The sequence below is a fragment of the Zingiber officinale genome, chromosome 5A, assembly GCF_018446385.1.
Source record: "Zingiber officinale cultivar Zhangliang chromosome 5A, Zo_v1.1, whole genome shotgun sequence".
In the NCBI taxonomy this organism is placed as follows: Eukaryota; Viridiplantae; Streptophyta; class Magnoliopsida; order Zingiberales; family Zingiberaceae; genus Zingiber; species Zingiber officinale.
Window position 1 is genome coordinate 82,101,183 of NC_055994.1, and position 18,722 is coordinate 82,119,904.

The 18,722-nt window shown below is 33.5% G+C and overlaps 3 protein-coding genes and 1 long non-coding RNA gene across 5 annotated transcripts; 1 reads left to right on the forward strand and 3 right to left on the reverse strand.

Annotated features, from left to right (window-relative positions):
- Nucleotides 1-485: 485 nt before the first annotated feature.
- LOC121980747 (DEAD-box ATP-dependent RNA helicase 8-like) lies at nt 486-8,622 on the reverse strand. 2 transcript variants are annotated; one of them, XM_042532937.1, is made up of 10 exons: nt 8,022-8,622; nt 6,012-6,072; nt 5,312-5,546; nt 4,635-4,873; nt 4,171-4,422; nt 3,910-4,090; nt 2,883-2,971; nt 2,439-2,512; nt 2,203-2,353; nt 486-767 (listed from the first exon to the last, which is right to left on the reverse strand). In XM_042532937.1, exons 1-9 carry the CDS (start codon nt 8,276-8,278, stop codon nt 2,275-2,277), a joined length of 1,467 nt encoding a protein of 488 aa, XP_042388871.1. In that variant the 5' UTR covers nt 8,279-8,622; the 3' UTR covers nt 486-767; nt 2,203-2,274. The 2 variants fall into 2 exon arrangements, with proteins under 2 accessions (XP_042388871.1, XP_042388872.1); XM_042532938.1 differs by lacking the exons at nt 486-767; nt 2,203-2,353; nt 2,439-2,512 and adding an exon at nt 3,498-3,815.
- A 4,277-nt stretch (nt 8,623-12,899) lies between these two features.
- Nucleotides 12,900-13,831, forward strand: LOC121980748 (thioredoxin 1-like). The gene is made up of 2 exons (XM_042532939.1): nt 12,900-13,247; nt 13,404-13,831. The coding sequence occupies exons 1-2, from the start codon at nt 13,043-13,045 to the stop codon at nt 13,715-13,717; spliced, it is 519 nt and encodes a 172-aa protein (XP_042388873.1). The 5' UTR covers nt 12,900-13,042; the 3' UTR covers nt 13,718-13,831.
- Nucleotides 13,802-14,281, reverse strand: LOC121980749. Its single transcript, XR_006111656.1, has 2 exons — nt 14,154-14,281; nt 13,802-14,081 (listed from the first exon to the last, which is right to left on the reverse strand). It is a non-coding gene; the product is annotated as an uncharacterized LOC121980749 (long non-coding RNA).
- Nucleotides 14,282-14,640: 359 nt separating this feature from the next.
- On the reverse strand, nt 14,641-15,179 carry LOC121982952 (actin-depolymerizing factor 1-like). Its single transcript, XM_042535950.1, has 2 exons — nt 14,902-15,179; nt 14,641-14,791 (listed from the first exon to the last, which is right to left on the reverse strand). The coding sequence occupies exons 1-2, from the start codon at nt 15,147-15,149 to the stop codon at nt 14,641-14,643; spliced, it is 399 nt and encodes a 132-aa protein (XP_042391884.1). The 5' UTR covers nt 15,150-15,179.
- Between the last annotated feature and the right edge of the window lie 3,543 nt (nt 15,180-18,722).

Genomic DNA, 18,722 nt, shown 5'->3' on the forward strand with positions numbered 1-18,722 from the left:
CATCTTCAAAATCATATCCACAACCATCAAGCATTCCATTTGGTTACGGAGTCGTTTAGTTTGTTTTGTTTACTCATGTTTTGTTTCGCTGATCAAAATTACAAGATTGATAAAGCAGAAAGCCTCAGGAGTGGAAAAGAGTTTGGATAAAACTGAATTTTAAGAGAAACTTGATCAGGCACAACCTAAATTGATCCAGGTTCCGAAAACATGAAATTTCAGGTATTTTTTACCACAAAAGAATGTGAAAATAACCTGAATTTGATCATATAGACTGAAAACAAATGACACACTGGTAATAGTTTAGTCTAAATTGAACCTATTTCACTGCTCATAAACCTGGATCAAATAATGACACCCAAAAAGATTTCAGAAATTTACCCTTGGCAAGGGATTTTCGGTAACTTCTTCAGCAAGAGAAGAAAAAAAATTAGTCTATCAGCAAAATGATGTCATAAATCCTACAGACCAAGATAATATTCTAGTTTTTCAGAATGTGGGATTTTAACACACTAACCATTCTATCCAGCTTTGCAGTCTTCAACTGTATGCATTTGACAGATAACATGAAGCAACAATCATCTTCTCACCAGTATATGCACAACAGTTTAATGCCTATGAAACTGTGAACTAGGAGAATCTATTTTTGAATATAACATATTAAGTTAAGAGTGACCATGATCGATGTTACCAAATAGCCAATCATAGTATAGCGGTTTAGTCGTCAGATGCAACTTGGGCACCAACACAAGGTGACAAAAGAAACCCTGCATGTGTGCACAAAGGAATAAGTCAGGTATAGTAGAGATGATGATAAAATAGTTAATGTAAAATTCATCAAAAGTCAATATTGCATCATTCATGCAACTCAGTACGATGTTTATATTACAATCTGCAAGTACTTAGGTTGCTTTAAAAAAATGGTGCCCAGGAATCAGTAGCATACCATTCGAAAGGCAAAGAAAAGATTCAATTGCAACTTTTAGTCACATAATTGGTGACCAAAGAGAGGATAAAATCAATATTGCATTTAATTATTTAAGAAAAGAATAATAAATTAACTCTGTGTGCATGACAATCTACAATTCTAACAGTTTTTTCCCTTTTATCGTCAAACCATCTGTGAGGGTTCCCTTCTATCAACATCACACTGTTCACCAAACTAAGAATAGTGAATTTTAGATGAACCCTAATATATTAAGTAACTCAATTGTGATTAGTGGTGAAAAGAGTAAAGTCATTGAGAAGCTTAATTTGGAAGATCCATATAGTTCATAGGTTGCAAAATTGGAATAGGTTGATATCAGCTGTGCATCAGATATGAAGAAGCTGGATTGGCCATAGAGAAAGGAATTACTAAAACAATTAATATAGAAAATAATAGAATCAACCTCGATGATATTTTGTATTAGGAACTTCAATGTTTAAACATAAACTTTTGAAAATTACATTGTAAGTCAAATGTGAAGTATTTGTTCAATTATTTACTTATTTTATAGTGTAATTTTTGTTTACTATTTAATAGTTCAAAAACTTGAAATAAGCTTTTTTTGTTTAAAGATGTATCAGGACATTGTCATTAGCTACTATAATTAAACACTGCTATGCCCGCCAAAAAGGTAGATCAAGCATATCTACCTCCACATGAATTCTAGCTAGATCAAGCATATCTTCTGTCACATGTTTTCCATTTTGGTCAATCTTCACTTGTTAGAATCATAATCAACCACTTTTGAAAATTAAGGTATCTTTTATATACAATAATAGAAAACTGAGATTTACTGACATAGAGGAGCCAATACTGTAAGAGATATATTTTTCATTGACAAGACAATTTTAACTATTGAAAAAACAATCATATAAGTTACTCTGAATAGCCTATAGACTATCCTTAAATTTTCCTTGAGCACTGCAAAAAAACACAAATTTGCTAAAGGTAAATTTTTTTGATATTGGTAGTGACATGGCACAAGTTTTGTAGATACTAAAACTAGTATGACATGAATGCATGTTAACACAAACAGGCATGTTAATGAAAACAGTTTTCAATAATTTTTGACTAAATTTTCATCATTTTAAACAAAGTTTTACTGGGATCATATTTCCTTGCATCACTTTATATCAGCAGAAAGTGAGATAGCACGTGTGTTCTACATTAATTTGATCTGAACGAGGAAATGTCAAAGAGTGAGAGTTCCATACTGATGTGTCAACGTATACAGGTACCACTCTAGTTATTCAGCATGAAAATATCAGACTCCTAACTGTTCCAGATCACCGACAGTAAATAGCCTGATCGATCTGTGGAGGAATCTGTTTTATTTCTGTGCCAAGTTCTTGCTCCATTCGATATCTGTAGTCAGGCAATTGATTTTCATGTCATGAAAAGAAAATGGAAATAATGCATTAGATTCTTAAGCATTGGCAAGTGATCATACAAATTAAAGCGATCCTCATAGGTGATAAGATTGACAGCTAAACCAAGGTGACCAAACCTTCCCGAACGACCAACCTGAAATCACCCAACCATTAGCCAAAGGGATATGCAGCCAAGTAGCACAATTGATTTGCTGATGAATCAATTTCAGGACATAGGAGGATGGGCAAATTCAAATGTGAACGATTAATTAATTTAGAACTTTGTTTTTTTCTTTCTTTGAGAATTAAGGCAAATGACATTTTCTTAAAATAAAAAAGGCCACAATAAAAGAACTTATGGGAATTATTGTCATCTTAGATAGATAGCTTGCCTATTTTTTTCTTTTTAAAATTTATTGTTATCTAAATCAATAAAGTGACAAGCAGCATGTTCCCTATACCATCTCTCAATGAATTGGTAGCATTTGCAGTTAACTAATATAAACACAGTATCAAGATGATACCCTGTGAAGATATGTTTCAGAGTTCTTTGGGAAATCAAAATTGATGACAACATTAACAGCTTGAATGTCAATTCCCCTGGTAAAGAGATCTGCAAAGGCAGCCAAATATGTCACGACACATATGTCATTTGAAGAGCAAGATATTAAACATGGAAAATTAGTCCAACTTCTAATATTTATTAGCAATTTGGGAATATGCTCAATCTAGTTGTTCAGTCAAATATAACAGGTTTTCAGAAAACCATAGAACACGTGAAGTGTATTAATCTTAGCAATGCAGCATGAAAACAATATGATACCACTTCTTTATTTAGGATGAACAAACTAGTCTCACACGGAGAACAAAAGCCACTGAAGAGGGAAATTTTAATAAATTCAAGAGAGCAAAACAAAGGGAACTAGGATCTTTTTAAAGGCCCAAACGTTGACATATTCAATTGCTGGATAAACAATTAGCAATTCTTTAAAAAAACTTATCCTGCAAATATAAAATTTCCTCCTTTCTCTTGACTACTTCAAAATAAACCTTAAAACTTTTTTAAAAAAAACATAAAATTTAAAACCAGCTATTTAAAAAATTTCAAACTAGAATTTTGTAATTTTAAACTGCATCACCTGTCTTTCTTCTTCAACGTAATTGAACCATGAGTTCCTCAACCGGAATCATAAGATGAAGAGCACAAAAACGGATACAGCACTGAACTCAGGAAAAATAATAAACGGTACTAGCCAAATGCAATTAGAAGAAGAGGACTCTCCCTAATTTCCTTCCAATCCTATTCAAACTTCCTCTTTATCCACCAAGCCAGTGCTTGTCTAGATCTTGCTTGAAATAATGTTTGCATTCTATGAATCTCCACATGACATGTTTCGAGTATGACCCATGCAAAAAATCATAAAGCCAAGAATCTCATTGGTTGGGGATGGATTTGTCTACAATTAGCAGATAATTGCTGATATCATCATAACAACACACATGCTAGATTCCAATCAAAAAAGAAAAGGCAAAATAAAAGAAATATCATACCTGTGCAAACAAGATTCCTGCATGCACCATTGCGGAAGTCATGGAAAACACGATTTCTGTGATCTTGCAACATTTTAGCATGAATATAGAAGCAAGAATAGCCCAACTCAGTGATTTTCTTTGCTAGTAGCTCCACTCGGTTAACAGAATTACAGAAAATAATAGATTGATTAATTTGAAGCTGTCAAAACAGGTAAACCAGTCATTCTCAGGCCCAAGAAAAATTTTAAACCTTTGAAATAGTCCAAATTTAGGACAAACCTTTGAGAAAAGGGTATTCAGGCAGTGCACCTTCTGCCTCTCTTCAACAAAAGCATAGTATTGTGTTATTCCCTTCAGTGTGAGTTCATCCATCAGATTGATAACATAGGGTTTTGGAAGGTATCTGTCTTTAAAATCCTTAACAGTTACAGGAAATGTTGCTGAAAACATTAAAATTTGCCTATTATCAGGAAGAAACTGAATAAGTTGTTCTATTGATGGCTGAAACTCTGGAGAAAGAAGCTTGTCAGCCTGTGAAATTAGAAATTTGGACTTGCAATCAGAAAAGAGGATGAACAGGCAGAAGTAAATATTTGCTTATAAGAAACAGATCAGAAAGATGTCTGAGAACTATAGAGTACTTGTTAAGGATAAGAGAATACATAACAATGTAATAGCCTCAGACTTGATCAAAACACCTCAATTAATCTAGTACAGCAAGATCAAACTTCATCATACATTACCTCATCTAATATAAGCATCGAACAGTCCTTCAAAACACAGATCCCTTTTCTTGCAAGATCAAGTATTCGACCAGGAGTTCCAACCAACAACTGGACGGGTTGATATAAACGCATAATGTCATCCTTCAGGCTAGTTCCCCCAGTAGTAACCATAATTTGAATCTTCAAATGTTTTCCAAGTTCCTTACAAACTTGCGATGTTTGAAGAGCTAATTCTCTTGTTGGAACTAATATAACAACTGAAAAAAAACAAAAGTTCTCAATTATTGGATGGAAAAACATTCTAGCTACACAATTAATACCGATCTTATCACACATGAACAGCTTCATGGTAACATGAAATATCAAGGCGAGTCTAATGCATTTTACTTTCCTCATATACCAACAATACAGATCAAGTATAGTATGTAGATAAAGATTATCAGACTAACAAAGCATAGCAGAAATGAATCATTATGCACAACACACTAACCAAAATGAAGAACAGCACAAAAAATAAAAGACTTCAAAGTTATGATGCTAATGAGAATACAGGAAATATGAATTTGCAGCTAATAAAGAAAACAAGAATGAAGAAATAATGATTTAAACTACAGATGCTTACATCTGAGCCAAAATATAAACCAGTACACAGATACAACTACTGCTGTGGGGAAAAAATATGAAGAAAAAAGAACCTTGAATGGCATTAAGATCTTGGTCAATTTTTTCAAGAGCAGGAATACAAAATGCAGCCGTCTTTCCTGTCCCATTTTTAGCTCTAGCAAGAATGTCACTGCCAGTGAGTGCAATAGGAATGCTTTCTTCCTGAATTGGTGAAGGCCTTTCAAAACCCTTCTCATATATGCCCATAAGAAGTTCTCGCTTCAGAAAATAGTCTTCAAACTCATTCCCTTTAGTTGCAGTTACATCCTGGCAATTGTGCACCAACAATTATAATCAATATACATAATCATAGAAGCAAGAGTTGACAACGAAAAGATAACATCATGAATATTTGTATGGTTCATGGTCTAATTTATTTACAGGTGAGAACATCTAAACTAACCTAACAAACTTGATGGGAGTAATTTCTTTGACAATTATAGAACAGATGCTGAATATGAAGTGCTGGTAGAATAGAGGATGCCATACATTTTAATCTACATTTTTGTAATATGTTACATTTGGAGACTGTTGTACTAACATAAATATACATCTAGAAGTTACATGAGTTTTCTTGTGGATCCCTAGGAAAGACACTAGATCTGCAGTACACGCCCATTTAACTTTGGCAAAACATAATAGCATTTAATTGTATTTATTAGTAGACATAAACTACACAGCAACCAATTCCCAATTATTCTCTTATTAGAGCAAGACGAACACTAACTTTACCTCTGTCTTGTAGCGTGTGTCAGGAGCTGGTATGTTCAATTGTGCCTTCCAATCTTGGGAACTGAAATAATCAAGCTTAAAATTAGCTAAAAAATTTTTTTTTAAAAGTGCTGATATGGTATCGTAACACAATGATTTTCGTGTCAATTGAACTAAATACGTGGGAAATAAATCGCATCTATATAATATCACCAGCTACACAAAGATCAATCACTATAATATACCAAAATAAATTTCTTGTGATGCTCTAGTCAACCCCAAATAGTTGGGGAAAATATTACTTGATGATGATGACGTTGAAGTCGCTTGTGATGCTCGAGCATTATGCTCACAAGTTAAAAATAAGATGCATTGAGATTTTTTTAATAGCTTATCGATTACATGAGATTCAATTAGCATAGCATCATGAATCAAATTAGTAAAGTTACAAATGTGCACATATCATTTCCTCAAACATCTAAATTCTTAATGGCCACTGCACACCTTACAATATCTCTAAGAGAAAAATGACAAACCAGGCCCACTTTTTAGCTAAAATTGAAAATAATTTGCATATTTGAAACTTTCTTGATCTTACAATTTCTTAAAATGTAATCAAGACCAAGTTTCCTTGTTTACATGAAAGAAAACTTTTCAAAATACATAAAATTTTGGTACATAGAAAATTTTTTCATATATGTAGCCAACTAGAGATAATTGGGTGATTTAGTCAAACCAAATTACTTGATCTTAATATGAATAAGATTCATGTTTAAGCAGATTGAAAAATAGGCTAGATTGAGCAGTAAAAATACCAATTATATCGAAGCATTTATTACCAAGCATAGATGAAATCAATCCAAACTAACAATTGCTTGGTTTAGAACCAAAGCTAGTGCCCATTAGATGGGTTTACTTCTAGAAGAAAGATGAACTTCACTTTACTAGAACCAAAAATATAGGGGTGGCACTTTCATCCGGCAGTACAATTTTACACCAATGTGGTAATGGGAGTGTTCATTATTCAATTCAAACTTCAAGCTGATAAATGAACCAAAACATGCTAAAAAAACTGAACCAATTTATACTTTTTTCATAATATATTTGATTCCGATTGGTACAGAGAATTGTATGTTTAAATTTACTTCAGTTTGGTTTAAAGTTTAAACCCATAATTTTAAAAAGCCTCCACGTAAGCTTATGCATGAGGAACTGCACAGCATATATATGACTTATATATGCAATTAGCACAATCCCATTTTCAGTTAACCTAAATTATCTTAAAACAACTGGTTTTCTAATGATAAACACAAGATATTAGTTATATGCATGTTGTTTTACATTGTTGGTTAATATTGATTGTTTCAACAAGTGCAATTTCTTTTCTGTCAATCCAAGAATCTTAACCTGAAACACTTCTCTATCTATTTGTCTCAATACTTGATTTTTTTAAAAAAATTGGAAAAAACGATTGTCAATTACTAATTTTGGAGCATCTGAAATCCAAAGTTGATGGGTAGGCGAGTAATGCTTTCATACTTGAGTGTAACATGAGATTCATTCATGCGCCTATTTTGTGTTATAGAATGTACATATGATTAAAAAGAATTAATTGCATAAAGCCTGAGTTAGCAATGGAACCAATAAACTATCCAGAAAAAGAAGTTTTTTCCTATTATATTAGTATTAGTCAACTATCCCGTTTAGTGAACACTTACTTTCATGATGAATTGTTTAGAGTAGTCCTACAAACTCGAGAAGATGCAGCTTTTCAAGTTAACTACATGACAGACAATTTGCAAGGTCTCCAAGCACAAACAGAAACGACATCATTATCGTTTACCACGCAAGGAATCATCCAAAAAAAAAAAAAGAGGATGCTATACATGTTTATCAGTAGTGGATACCATCTATGAGTTAAAAGAAGTAATTGCTGAGTGATTTATCTGGCTCTCCATATAGTTGCAAGTATTAACACTGGCAAATATTGCAACAAATAATCCAAGACCAGAATTTTACTCTACAGTTTACCTAGAATCAATAGCCTCGTATTGAATAGATTGTGCCGGTACCCGAGTCCCGAAGTCGCTCCCCATTGGATTCCTCCTCGACCACTGCTGCTGCTGATATTGGTGCTGGAACTGCGGACCCGGCTGCCCGTGTACTTGACTCCGCTGTACGTACTGCTGTTGCTGAGGATTCCTCGGATAAAAACCAGGATTTGCACTCCCACTGCCTCCGCGACCGTTCCCCATCCCAGGCGTAGGAAATCTTCCTCGAGGATTCATCTTCTACACAGAGCGGTCCTCCCGTGCGACGACAGACGAATCAACACTAACCAACGAAAGATCTCTCCTTAAAAACCGAGAGATGAACAAAATACCTAAAATTTGGAAAGCATCGACTAAATCTAGGGTTTATTGATCGGGGAACTTCCCAAGAAAAACGCGAAAGGGAGGGATTCTCTGATTTCGCAACAACTGAGCGAAGATTTGATTCCAGATGGAGGCGGCACTGCGTGAATGGGTTGATCTCTTTCTCTCACGATCTCTCTCGAATCGGAAAAGGACGAGGCTGCGGAGGAAAAGGCGAAGAGAAGGGCTGCCGGAAAGGAGACCGGTGGATGACAGAAATGCCCTTGTATTTATTGGTTCGATAGATGGGGCATGGGCGGATGTTCATGGCCGCCTAGCGGATAAAAAATATAATTAATTAATTGAGCTCAATTATTATACTTTATTTTAAATGTAAAATAATGTTTAAAATTTGCATTTTGTATAATAAAAATAATAACGGATGTGGCGATAAGGGAGAGTTCATCTGTCACGAGTGAATTGACAAGTATCGGTTAAAGTCAAGACGAGAAACGTCGAGGCTTACGGAAAGACCCTCGACCAAAGGTGACTGTTTGGTTATCCCGATCGACAAAGGAGTGGCCAAGCGGATCACCCGATCGGTCATACGGATGGACATCATGGGTCGATCGGACGAATAGACAAACCCGTAGCCAGTTATCTCAGTTGGCAGGAAAACGAGCTGCTCAGACCGCTTGTCCAGCGTAAGGAATGTCATTACAAAAGAGAGAACGAGAAAACAAAAGAGAACACTCTATTTGTCATTAAATATGAAGAAGCCAAGATAAAGAAACACACTCTATCTATCATTAATACACGAAAGTCAAGACAAGGAAGTCTTCCTCTGATAATTAATATTATTAAATAAGGATAGATGAATAATCACAAAAAAAAAGGATACACCAGGTATGAGGAAAGGCAAGATTGCTCTATTTCTTGATTACTCATTCTCACTTCCTGATTCTAACTTAAGTGTCCGAGGGTCAACGTCAAGGATCTCTTCCCTGATTTAGTTTTATTTTACAGGATTAAGATCTCCATCCCATCAGTAGTCACCCTATTCCTAATTTTCTAGCTTCCCTTATTCGGACCGGATAGGAAACGGTCTTTCCAACGCATAAATGGTTGAGTTCACGTTTTCATCATCTTTGGTAAAATCAAGCCCACCACGTAGACACTCATAAACTGCTCTACCGTAGTTTTTTGCAGATAATCCCAATTTTGGTTTAATAGTACATTCCAATAGGGGGCGACCATACTTGTTCAACTTATCTCTTTCAACCTAAATATCGTGAGGCGGGCCTTGGAAAGTTTTGGAATAGGAAGTAGGAATTCACAGATCATCCAAACGTAGAGCTCGTAAGGCTTTGAAACCAAACACATTACTCATAATGGAAGTAAACATGTTAGTAACATAACCTTTCACTATTCAAACTAAATTAAGGATATCTCACGCTTAAATTAATAAATTTATTCAAATTAAAATTGCTACATCAATTTGAATATTTGTTAAAATTATTGTACTGTGTTTCTTCAATTATTTTATGTTTTTATTTTACATTAAATATTTAATTTATGTCATTTAATTTTGGAAGTGTGATCCGATTCTATAAAAAAAAATTTTATCAACTATTAAGATAAATGGAAAAGTAGTTGTAACAAACTGTCCATAAGTTTAACATTTTTTTAAAAAAATAATCAAAAAGTACTCGTAATAAATAATTCATCAACCTAGTATTCTTATATTAACGATTTATTAAAAGAAATTAATTCGTTAAAATTAGAATTCGATTCTTACATGCATGAGAAATTGAGAAGAAACTCAATTATTAAGAAGGTGCTTTGCCACTGTACTATTGACCGGGCGTGTTTTTTCAATTTTTTTAATTGGTACTAAATATCAATTTATGTCGATTAATCTTAGGATGACTAATTTGATCTGCTAAAAATTTTCTATCAACCATTAAAATAAATCAAAAATTACTCGTAACGGATAATCCATCACTTTAACATTTTGAGTTCAATCGCTCGTTAAAAAAAATCATCTATTAAAACTATATCTCAATTTTTAAATAGATGAGAAATTGAAAATATACTCGGCCGCTGCACCTCCTTTAATTTTAAAGAGGGGTAAAGTGTATTCATCCTGCACGCCTAAGTAAATTTGTATCATGTACAAATTTAAAACACATCATATGGATTTTGATCAAACTTCTAAATAGATTTTTAAAAATGCTTTACATGTTTATAAAATTTATTATTTTTTACACAATTAGATTTGCATGTAGTAATTTAAAAATTTTAGGCCAAAAATGTGCCCTGCCAAATATTTTGTATATAAATATCTTTTATTCCTTCACTATTATAATAGCTACAATTACTCAGTAGGTGTTTATGACATGAAAAATTAATTATTTTATTTTAATAAAAATTATTATATATATAATATTATTATATCAAAATATATTTTTTTATTAATTTGATTAAAATTACTTAAATCTCATCAAAATGGTACCAGCTACTTAATTAGCTACTACATAATTATAATTAAACCCTAAACACTAAATTTCATCGTTATTATAGCAACTACTCAATACTACAATAAAATTATATTAATTATTACACATTATACCAGCTAGAAAGTAGTTACTTTATAGTAGTTACTTTATAGTAATTACAAAGTAACTGTTACACATTATAGAAGTTAAAAATATTCATACCAATTTCCTTATCTAAAATATATAATTTATGATAAAAGAGTTAATTTATTAAATTTGGATGTTCACTTTTCACTATACATTATATCAACTTTCTTATTTTTTTTCTCTTCTCTATAATAGTTAGGGAATGCAATCTATTCTCCAAATTTAAAAAAATATTGTTCATAAATACTAAATTTAGGAAATGAATAGGGTAACTAATGTAAAAGGTTTTTAGCTACCTTATTCAAAATTTAGGATGAAATATTTGGATAAGGTAACTATGTGAATGTTCTAATCATATCTACTATAATAGTCATAGAAATAAGATTTGTTAAAACGTTGTAATAATTAATCTATAGTTGTTATATATTGTAGTAGTTAATCATAACAACTGCTACAACAATACTAGAAATAATGTTATTTACGAGATAAAATATATAGTGAAGCGTCCATTTAATGATTTTTACAAAATGAGCACTTATTTGACAATTCCTTATATGTGAGCGCTCTTTTAATTTTTTAATTTTTTTTTTCAAATTTTATAAAATTTTAGTTAAAATTATTAGGGTAAAAATCAAAAGGACACCCCTTATTTTTGGAATCATTAAAATGACCCTCCACTTTGATTTTTCTTTTTATTAAAAGAGTACCCCATCGTCTTGTAAAATAACCCAATTACTATTATCTCTCTCTTATATTTTCCGCCTAAATCCCGAACCTGGGGTGTATTGTAACAGCTACGATTTTGTAATTGTTGCCCAATTGCTACAACTATTGTTTCATAGTTAGTATAGCTGAACTATCATACAGTTGTAGGCTTATAGCAGCTACAGTTTCATACCTACTACAACATGAAAAAAAAATTAAAAACTAATATTGTTCAGAGCATCTGAAAAAGATTTAAGTGACATTTTTTGAGTCTAAAATTAGGCTATTATGGGTTCTACCTTATAATCAATCGTAGATATTTAAACGAGCTCTGATTTAATATATTGTGCGTCTCGTGGTTCAATTCAAATAAAAAATTATAATACCTCAAATTTAGGATTTAACATTCATGTTATAGCAATTACAAAAGCATAGTTGTTACAATTGAGCTATCACGTAGTTGTAATAGCTATAGCTTCATAATTAGTACAATATGAATGTTAAATACTAAACTTTAAGATGTCATATTTTTTTGACTCAGGTTGAATCACAGAACATAATATATCAAATCGAAACTTGTTTAAGATCTACAACTAATTATGGCTTGAAACCTATAATAACTCAATTTCAACTAAAAAAAATTGTTTAAAATTTTTTTTGGAGGCTCCGAACAAGTTTAGTCTTAATTTTTTTTCATGTTATAGTATTTACAAAACCATAGCTATTACAATTATGTGACAACTATAAAATCATAACTGGTAGTATTTCAAGTTCAAGATTTAGAAGTAAAATATAAAAGTGATATAATAATAAAAATAATATAGTGAAGAATAATTATGTCATTTTATGGTGATATGAATGTTTTTTTATTAAAAAAAGTTAAAGTGGGACGTGGTTTTGACCATTTAAAAAGGACCACTTATTATCTTGGGCCAAATTACTATATTATATACCAAATTATTATATGATATAGTAACTTTTAGTCATTTAACTAATCGATTATAATTATTGGATAAAGAGAGATAATTAAGAAAGAAATTTATAGATAATGCATGTTTTTAATATTTTAAATAGAGGTTGAAATAACAAAAGTGTCCTTTTAATTTTTACACGCCATTTTTGTAAAAGACAATTATTAAGGGATATTATAATTATTTTTGTTACGGTTTCTGTCAAAATTTCTCCTTATCTCTCCGCTTGACGTTTTGAAAACTCAATCTGCGCCACTCATTTTGATGCCAAAATTGCATCCATTCATTTTGGTCCATCCGCCAACTTCCCAAATTCCTTTCCATTCCCATTTGCTCCTTCGCCGTCTCGCTCCGCCTCGATCACGCAGGCAGACCTCATGGCCGCTGCAATCCTTGAGTCGCTGATCGTCCCCTCCCATCCCACCGCTGCGCCGAGAGCCGGCCGTGGAGCGGGGGCCATCCCCCGGTTCAGCGGCCTGAGATGCGCTTCGCTTCCCTCCAGGATAACGGCGTCGAGATCGAGGGCCGTCATCAGGAGGGTGGCCGCCGTCGTCTGCGAGGCGCAGGAAACCGCGGTCCAGCGTAATGTTTTCCTTCTCGCTTCTTCTCTAGGGTTTTCATGATGCCGCCGTGGTTTCGGAAGTTACTTTCTTAGACCATCGATGATTTTATCAAGAACTCGGCTTACAACTTCTCTTGATCTATAATCAAGCTCCCTTTTTTTCCACTCCATGGCAGTCCCAGAGATATCGAAAGATGCATGGCAAACACGCGTTCTGGGTTCGGATGTTCCAGTTCTGATCGACTTTTGGGCTCCTTGGTGCGGACCATGTCGAATGATCGAGCCGACCATAGCCAAACTAGCAAAGGTTTACGAAGGCAAGCTGAAATGTTACAAGCTCAACACTGACGAAAACCCTGAAATAGCTAATCAATACGGAATCCGGAGCATCCCGACTGTAATGATCTTCAAAAATGGAGAGAAGAAGGATACTGTGATCGGAGCTGTGCCGGAATCTACTCTGGCCGGATCTATCGAAAAGTTCATCTAGTGTCACAAATTTTTTTTGCATTCAGCTCTCTGTACTGCTGTGCATATTGTGTTTATATTGCTTATTTCTGTAAGAAGCATTGGCTGAAATCTAAATGTCTGCTTTGGATTATTATTGTGGAGATAAATTTGATGATCAAAGTTTTTGATCTAAACCACAACTTGAACAGAGGGAAAAGAGAATTGACTACTCAAAGATCAAGAAAGAATCGAGGAAAAGGAGCTGGCCTGCGAGTAAAAGCTCAAAGCTTGGGCGTAATCTCCATCGACGAAGTGCTCATTTCCGAGTCCAGAGCAGCTTCCGCGCCTCTTTCGACGGAGTTCCAGTCTTCCAGATCGGATCTGTCAACTCCCTCCCCGATAACCTAGATCGAAAAACTGAGAGACGCGAAAACCACAAATTCCACGAAGCAGACGAGCTAGAACGGGGAAATTACTAGTTGAAACTGAGGCCAAGAGGAAGAGACCGTCGAATTCTCCGGCGCGTTCTCACCGATCACCCGCTTCAGATCAGATCGCCTGGGATTGGGGATCTCCGCCTCTCCGTTTTCAATAGGGCGATCGAAGAACATGAAATCGCATGGCATTAAATAAGATCGAGGTCGGATCCGAGATTTATTTTATTTTTTAAATTGGCCCTCCCAATTTCGGAATTCTCATTTTACCCTAATTGCAATCGATATAAAGTTCAATTTTTTCAGAGAGAACCAATTTTTTTAATCATTTGCAAAATTAAATAAACTATTTAATGAAAATGTGAAATATCATAAATCAATTCCTTGGCACAATCAATATTCATACAATGATGATAAATAATAATAATAATAAATGCACAATATAGAAATAAAATAAATTGACTTAATTAAATTTGATATAATGCTAAAGGAGTTTGTCGGAATTGATAGATTTTAGTATTGGAAAGGTTTATAAGGCTCGGGCTTTCACGATATCGAAGCTCATTTCACTTGGATCTGTTGCTTGTAACTCAACTTGAATTCCATCGAGTTCTCTTTTGAACTTGTCTTTGGAACTAGCATACAACATTTTACTCCTCACCTTCGACGCATCGGGAGCCCTGATTGAAACAAAAATAAGTTTGTCTTTAAATTGTATTTATAAAAAATGAAATTGAAGGATAAATCATTCTAATTCCATCTAATTATCAAATATTATTGTTTTTCTCACCAAGAAATAAAGAAGATCTTGCTCTTTTGGCAATGCTCGTCGGTGATGAAGTCGAAATCAAAGACGGCATAACGACACTCGTTGGCCGGAAAGGCTAAAGTGAAATCCTCATAGCTCTGATTCGGTTGACCGAGCTTGTCTATTATGACTTGTTGCACATTCTCATCAATTTTAAAGATGATGAAGCGAAAATTTCTCTTAGCCTTCAGTTCCATGAATTTTAGCTTACAATCGTCGTGCACTGCCATCCCCGACGCGGAGTTTGCCTTTACAATGAAACGAACATAAGTAATGCAAGTTGATTAAGTACCAACAAACTTAGTATTCATAAACAAAATCACAAACAAAAAGGAATAAATCTAAAACATTAAATGGATTTGCACAACATTTCATTTAAAAGAAGACACTATTGAATGTATAATGACACCACGGAGATCATTAAAATGCGAATGTATTAAAAGATCGAAGAGAGGACATTTTGAATTGCTTACCATGATTTCTTGAGGAGATTCAAGTAGAATTGAGATTAGAAGGAAGGAGGAAGGAGGAATGAAGAATAGGAGGAGGAGAGGGGAATTTAATGATAGAAATTGTGGGGGAGGGAGAGAAAAAAGGGTAGAGACAATTGTTTGATGGAGGGAAAAGGTTGACCTTTGTTTGCTCCTCTCTTATGGATAGTAATAGTTTGACTTAATCAATTGCCATTAATAGTAAGCGTATCTAACTAAGCTATTTTAAAAATAGTATGTAACATAAGTTAGAGATGAGAGAAAGAAACCAATTGGGAAAATTATTTTTTTTTTAAAAAAAATATCGATTATTTTGATTTTTATTCAATTTGATCTCAATTTTGAAATTCAACAATTAATTAAACCATGAAATCGAACTTGATTTTGAAATTCAAAAATTGGTTAAATCGATGAAATTGAACGAACATTGTTATTGAAACGATCTTTATGGATCGGTATTTAAAGAGTTTTTTTTTAAATCTCAATTCACAATCTACGGTTAAAAAGTTAATTAATTCAATCGATTACTAAATTAATTGATTTTTTTAGTGATTTGATTTGTTCAAATTGTTATTGTGATGTTCAAATTTATTTGATAAGATAACTAAGTTAAGTCAAATCTAAAATAATCCATTAAACTTGTTAGGCTTGTGTTTGCTGGATTTCTTTTTTATGAGCATTGATACTATGTTTAAGGTGGGCCCTTCTGGGATGGGTCAAAGTCCAGGAGATCGACTTACATGTGAGTCAAAGTTAGAACAAGAGAATACCTGACTAGACCTTCGGGCCGATCGGGGCGTAAGTTCCAATCTTATGTGCAGACGAAGTGTTAAGTTAAGGGCTCGCCTGATTGGGTCCTCCAACCAATCTAGCATCGAATCTAGATTTCATAATCAATGATGAAGCATGGAGCTAGGTATCAATTACCCTGACTAAGTGCTCCAGCTGATCGAGTGTATGGTTTGATTGGACATACTAGACACTTAGTTGTATACAGTTCAAATAAAGAAGCTAAATGAAAATCGAGTCGCCAACTGCATTCATAAATATTGACCGGGTACTTCTCAAGAGTAAGGGTCGGTCAAACTATACCAATAATTCAATTGGTTGGTCAAAGTAGTTTATTATGGGCTCCGTAACCCAACAAATTATTATATTTTTTTGGCATTTTATGCCACGGAGGACAGATGATATTCTGCAGGTAAATTGTAATTTTGAAGCTTCCAACCTATCAAATCATAAAGATTTGCAGGCTTATTTTAGGAAAGGTGTCAAAATCATTTTATGGTCTATCCTTTTGTGAAAGTGCTTTGTAATTCATGCGTAAACACAACAGTAACATTATAAAAGGAAGATTTCATCCACAAGCAAAAGTACGTGATGCTATATAATTTTACACGCTCGTTGTTACAGTTTCTTTCACTATTCCTCTCCCAAATTGATCATTGATTTGAGCGTCAGAGGGCCAACACTAGGAACCCCTTCCTTGGCACAGCAACTGCCACTCTTTGTGACACACAAGATAGCGATAAGTCTTCATCTGGTCAACATTAGAGCCACGTTCCCAACCAGCCATTTTAACCACTTTCGGACAAGATCAAGCATAATTTCGATTCAAGTTTGGCTTCAGCTTGGTTCGTTTAGATATTATCGAACTCTCAATTTAAACTTATTTAATTGTTTGAAACATTTACATTTTAAACTTGTTTTGGTTGGTTATTGAATTTAATAATGAAAACTTGTTTGTTCATTTTGAAACTTCTGAACATTTTTCACGAATATTAATGAGATGAATACATGTGTTTAAACTTGTTTATTTAATTTAACAAGTTGTTCAAATTTATTCATTTAATTAATTTTATGTATATTGAATAAATATAAACAATCTCTTATTAAGTTGAACATCAAATTTATTTCCGAGCATACGATTCATTTATATTCCTAATTTACATAACAAAGTATGATTGATTTGATTTGTCTAAAAATCCAATTTATTCGATTTAATGGATTTGATTAGTTAGGTTATTAACATATTAATAAGAATACTTAATACCAACTAAAAATAAAAAAATACAATTAAATATTGACTTTTAAACCCCCAAAGCGTAGTGCAATAATGATGATCGATTTTTATGAACTGACGACCTAAGATTTATTCTATCATGTGTCTAACGTTTATGTACATATATTTATCTTTATTTTCATATTTATGAGGTCGGTACTAGAGAACCATTAAGATAAAGAATTTATTTGCTTTTTTATTTTTTTTATTGTTTTTTATGATCTGCCGCATCCGAACTCACTAACCATATCGGTCTCCACCAGTTCTACGGCGCCTGGCTGTCAACTCCCTATAGGATGTTCGACGAAATGCCTGAAAGAAGCATGGTTCCGCAAAAAGTACAGGTGGACAACTTGGGTGCGGCTATGAGATAGTTGAGCAAGCAGCAGATAGAAATAAGTTGTAGTATCATTCTAACAACAAAAAACTTCGTACAGTCGATTGATCATTGGATTGGGAAAAGAAATAAACTTGAAACTCCATTGCTCCATATTTGGTCAAACAATGCAGGCCTAGTACATTCTTTTCCCAATGTGATTGCAGTTAATTTATTATATCAGGTCGTATGATTATGTATATAGATTTGTACTATTTATTTTAATAAATATAGATTTATTATTTAAGTACATTTTATTTATGTATTTGAATGATCTTAAATCTATTTATTGAATGTTCACAATATGACTCATAGCATGAGAGAATTTGTGATTGGATCACAACTAGTGAAAATCTTTACATGTATAATTATGAAAGTAGTGAAATATTCCCTTGTCAATGAATTGATGTATTCGGACATTATCGACTCTATGAGATTAGCACGGGTTATACTCCTTGTTCTAACCAAGCAGTTGTTACTCACTAGCGGGAGACATTGAGATGTCAAGAGTTAAACGTGGATGTTAGTTATGGTAACTAGTTCATTAGAATGACCTATTGTAAGGCTTCATATGATTCTCTACATATATAAATATGTCTGTGAAGTACTTGCTGTAGCTCGAGTGCAAGTTTCCTTCGACTTGAGGTATTCAAGTCACCTTAGTCATGAAGATTTATATTTTGTCATCTTAAGTGACTTGAGATGATTGGGCTATAAGTCGAAGTGCCGAAAGTGTTTGGATAACTCACAGAGGATTCATCGCTCTTTGCGAGGAGATGTATACCTTATGACCACTTATGAGAATTATTACTCAAAGTGTTTGCAAAACATTATATGTTAAGAGTATGAGACTCTTAGACACATATAGGAGTAA

Coding starts and splice junctions, on each gene's coding strand:
- LOC121980747 (XM_042532937.1), bottom strand. CDS start 8,278: ATGAATCCTCGAGGAAGATTTCCTACGCCTGGGATGGGGAACGGTCGC. Junction 5,547..6,011: donor ACACACGCTACAAGACAGAG/GTAAAGTTAGTG, acceptor CACAATTGCCAG/GATGTAACTGCAACTAAAGG. Junction 2,513..2,882: donor CTGAAACATATCTTCACAGG/GTATCATCTTGA, acceptor GGGTGATTTCAG/GTTGGTCGTTCGGGAAGGTT.
- LOC121980748 (XM_042532939.1), top strand. CDS start 13,043: ATGGCCGCTGCAATCCTTGAGTCGCTGATCGTCCCCTCCCATCCCACC. Junction 13,248..13,403: donor GCAGGAAACCGCGGTCCAGC/GTAATGTTTTCC, acceptor ACTCCATGGCAG/TCCCAGAGATATCGAAAGAT.
- LOC121982952 (XM_042535950.1), bottom strand. CDS start 15,149: ATGGCAGTGCACGACGATTGTAAGCTAAAATTCATGGAACTGAAGGCT. Junction 14,792..14,901: donor AAGATCTTCTTTATTTCTTG/GTGAGAAAAACA, acceptor TGTTTCAATCAG/GGCTCCCGATGCGTCGAAGG.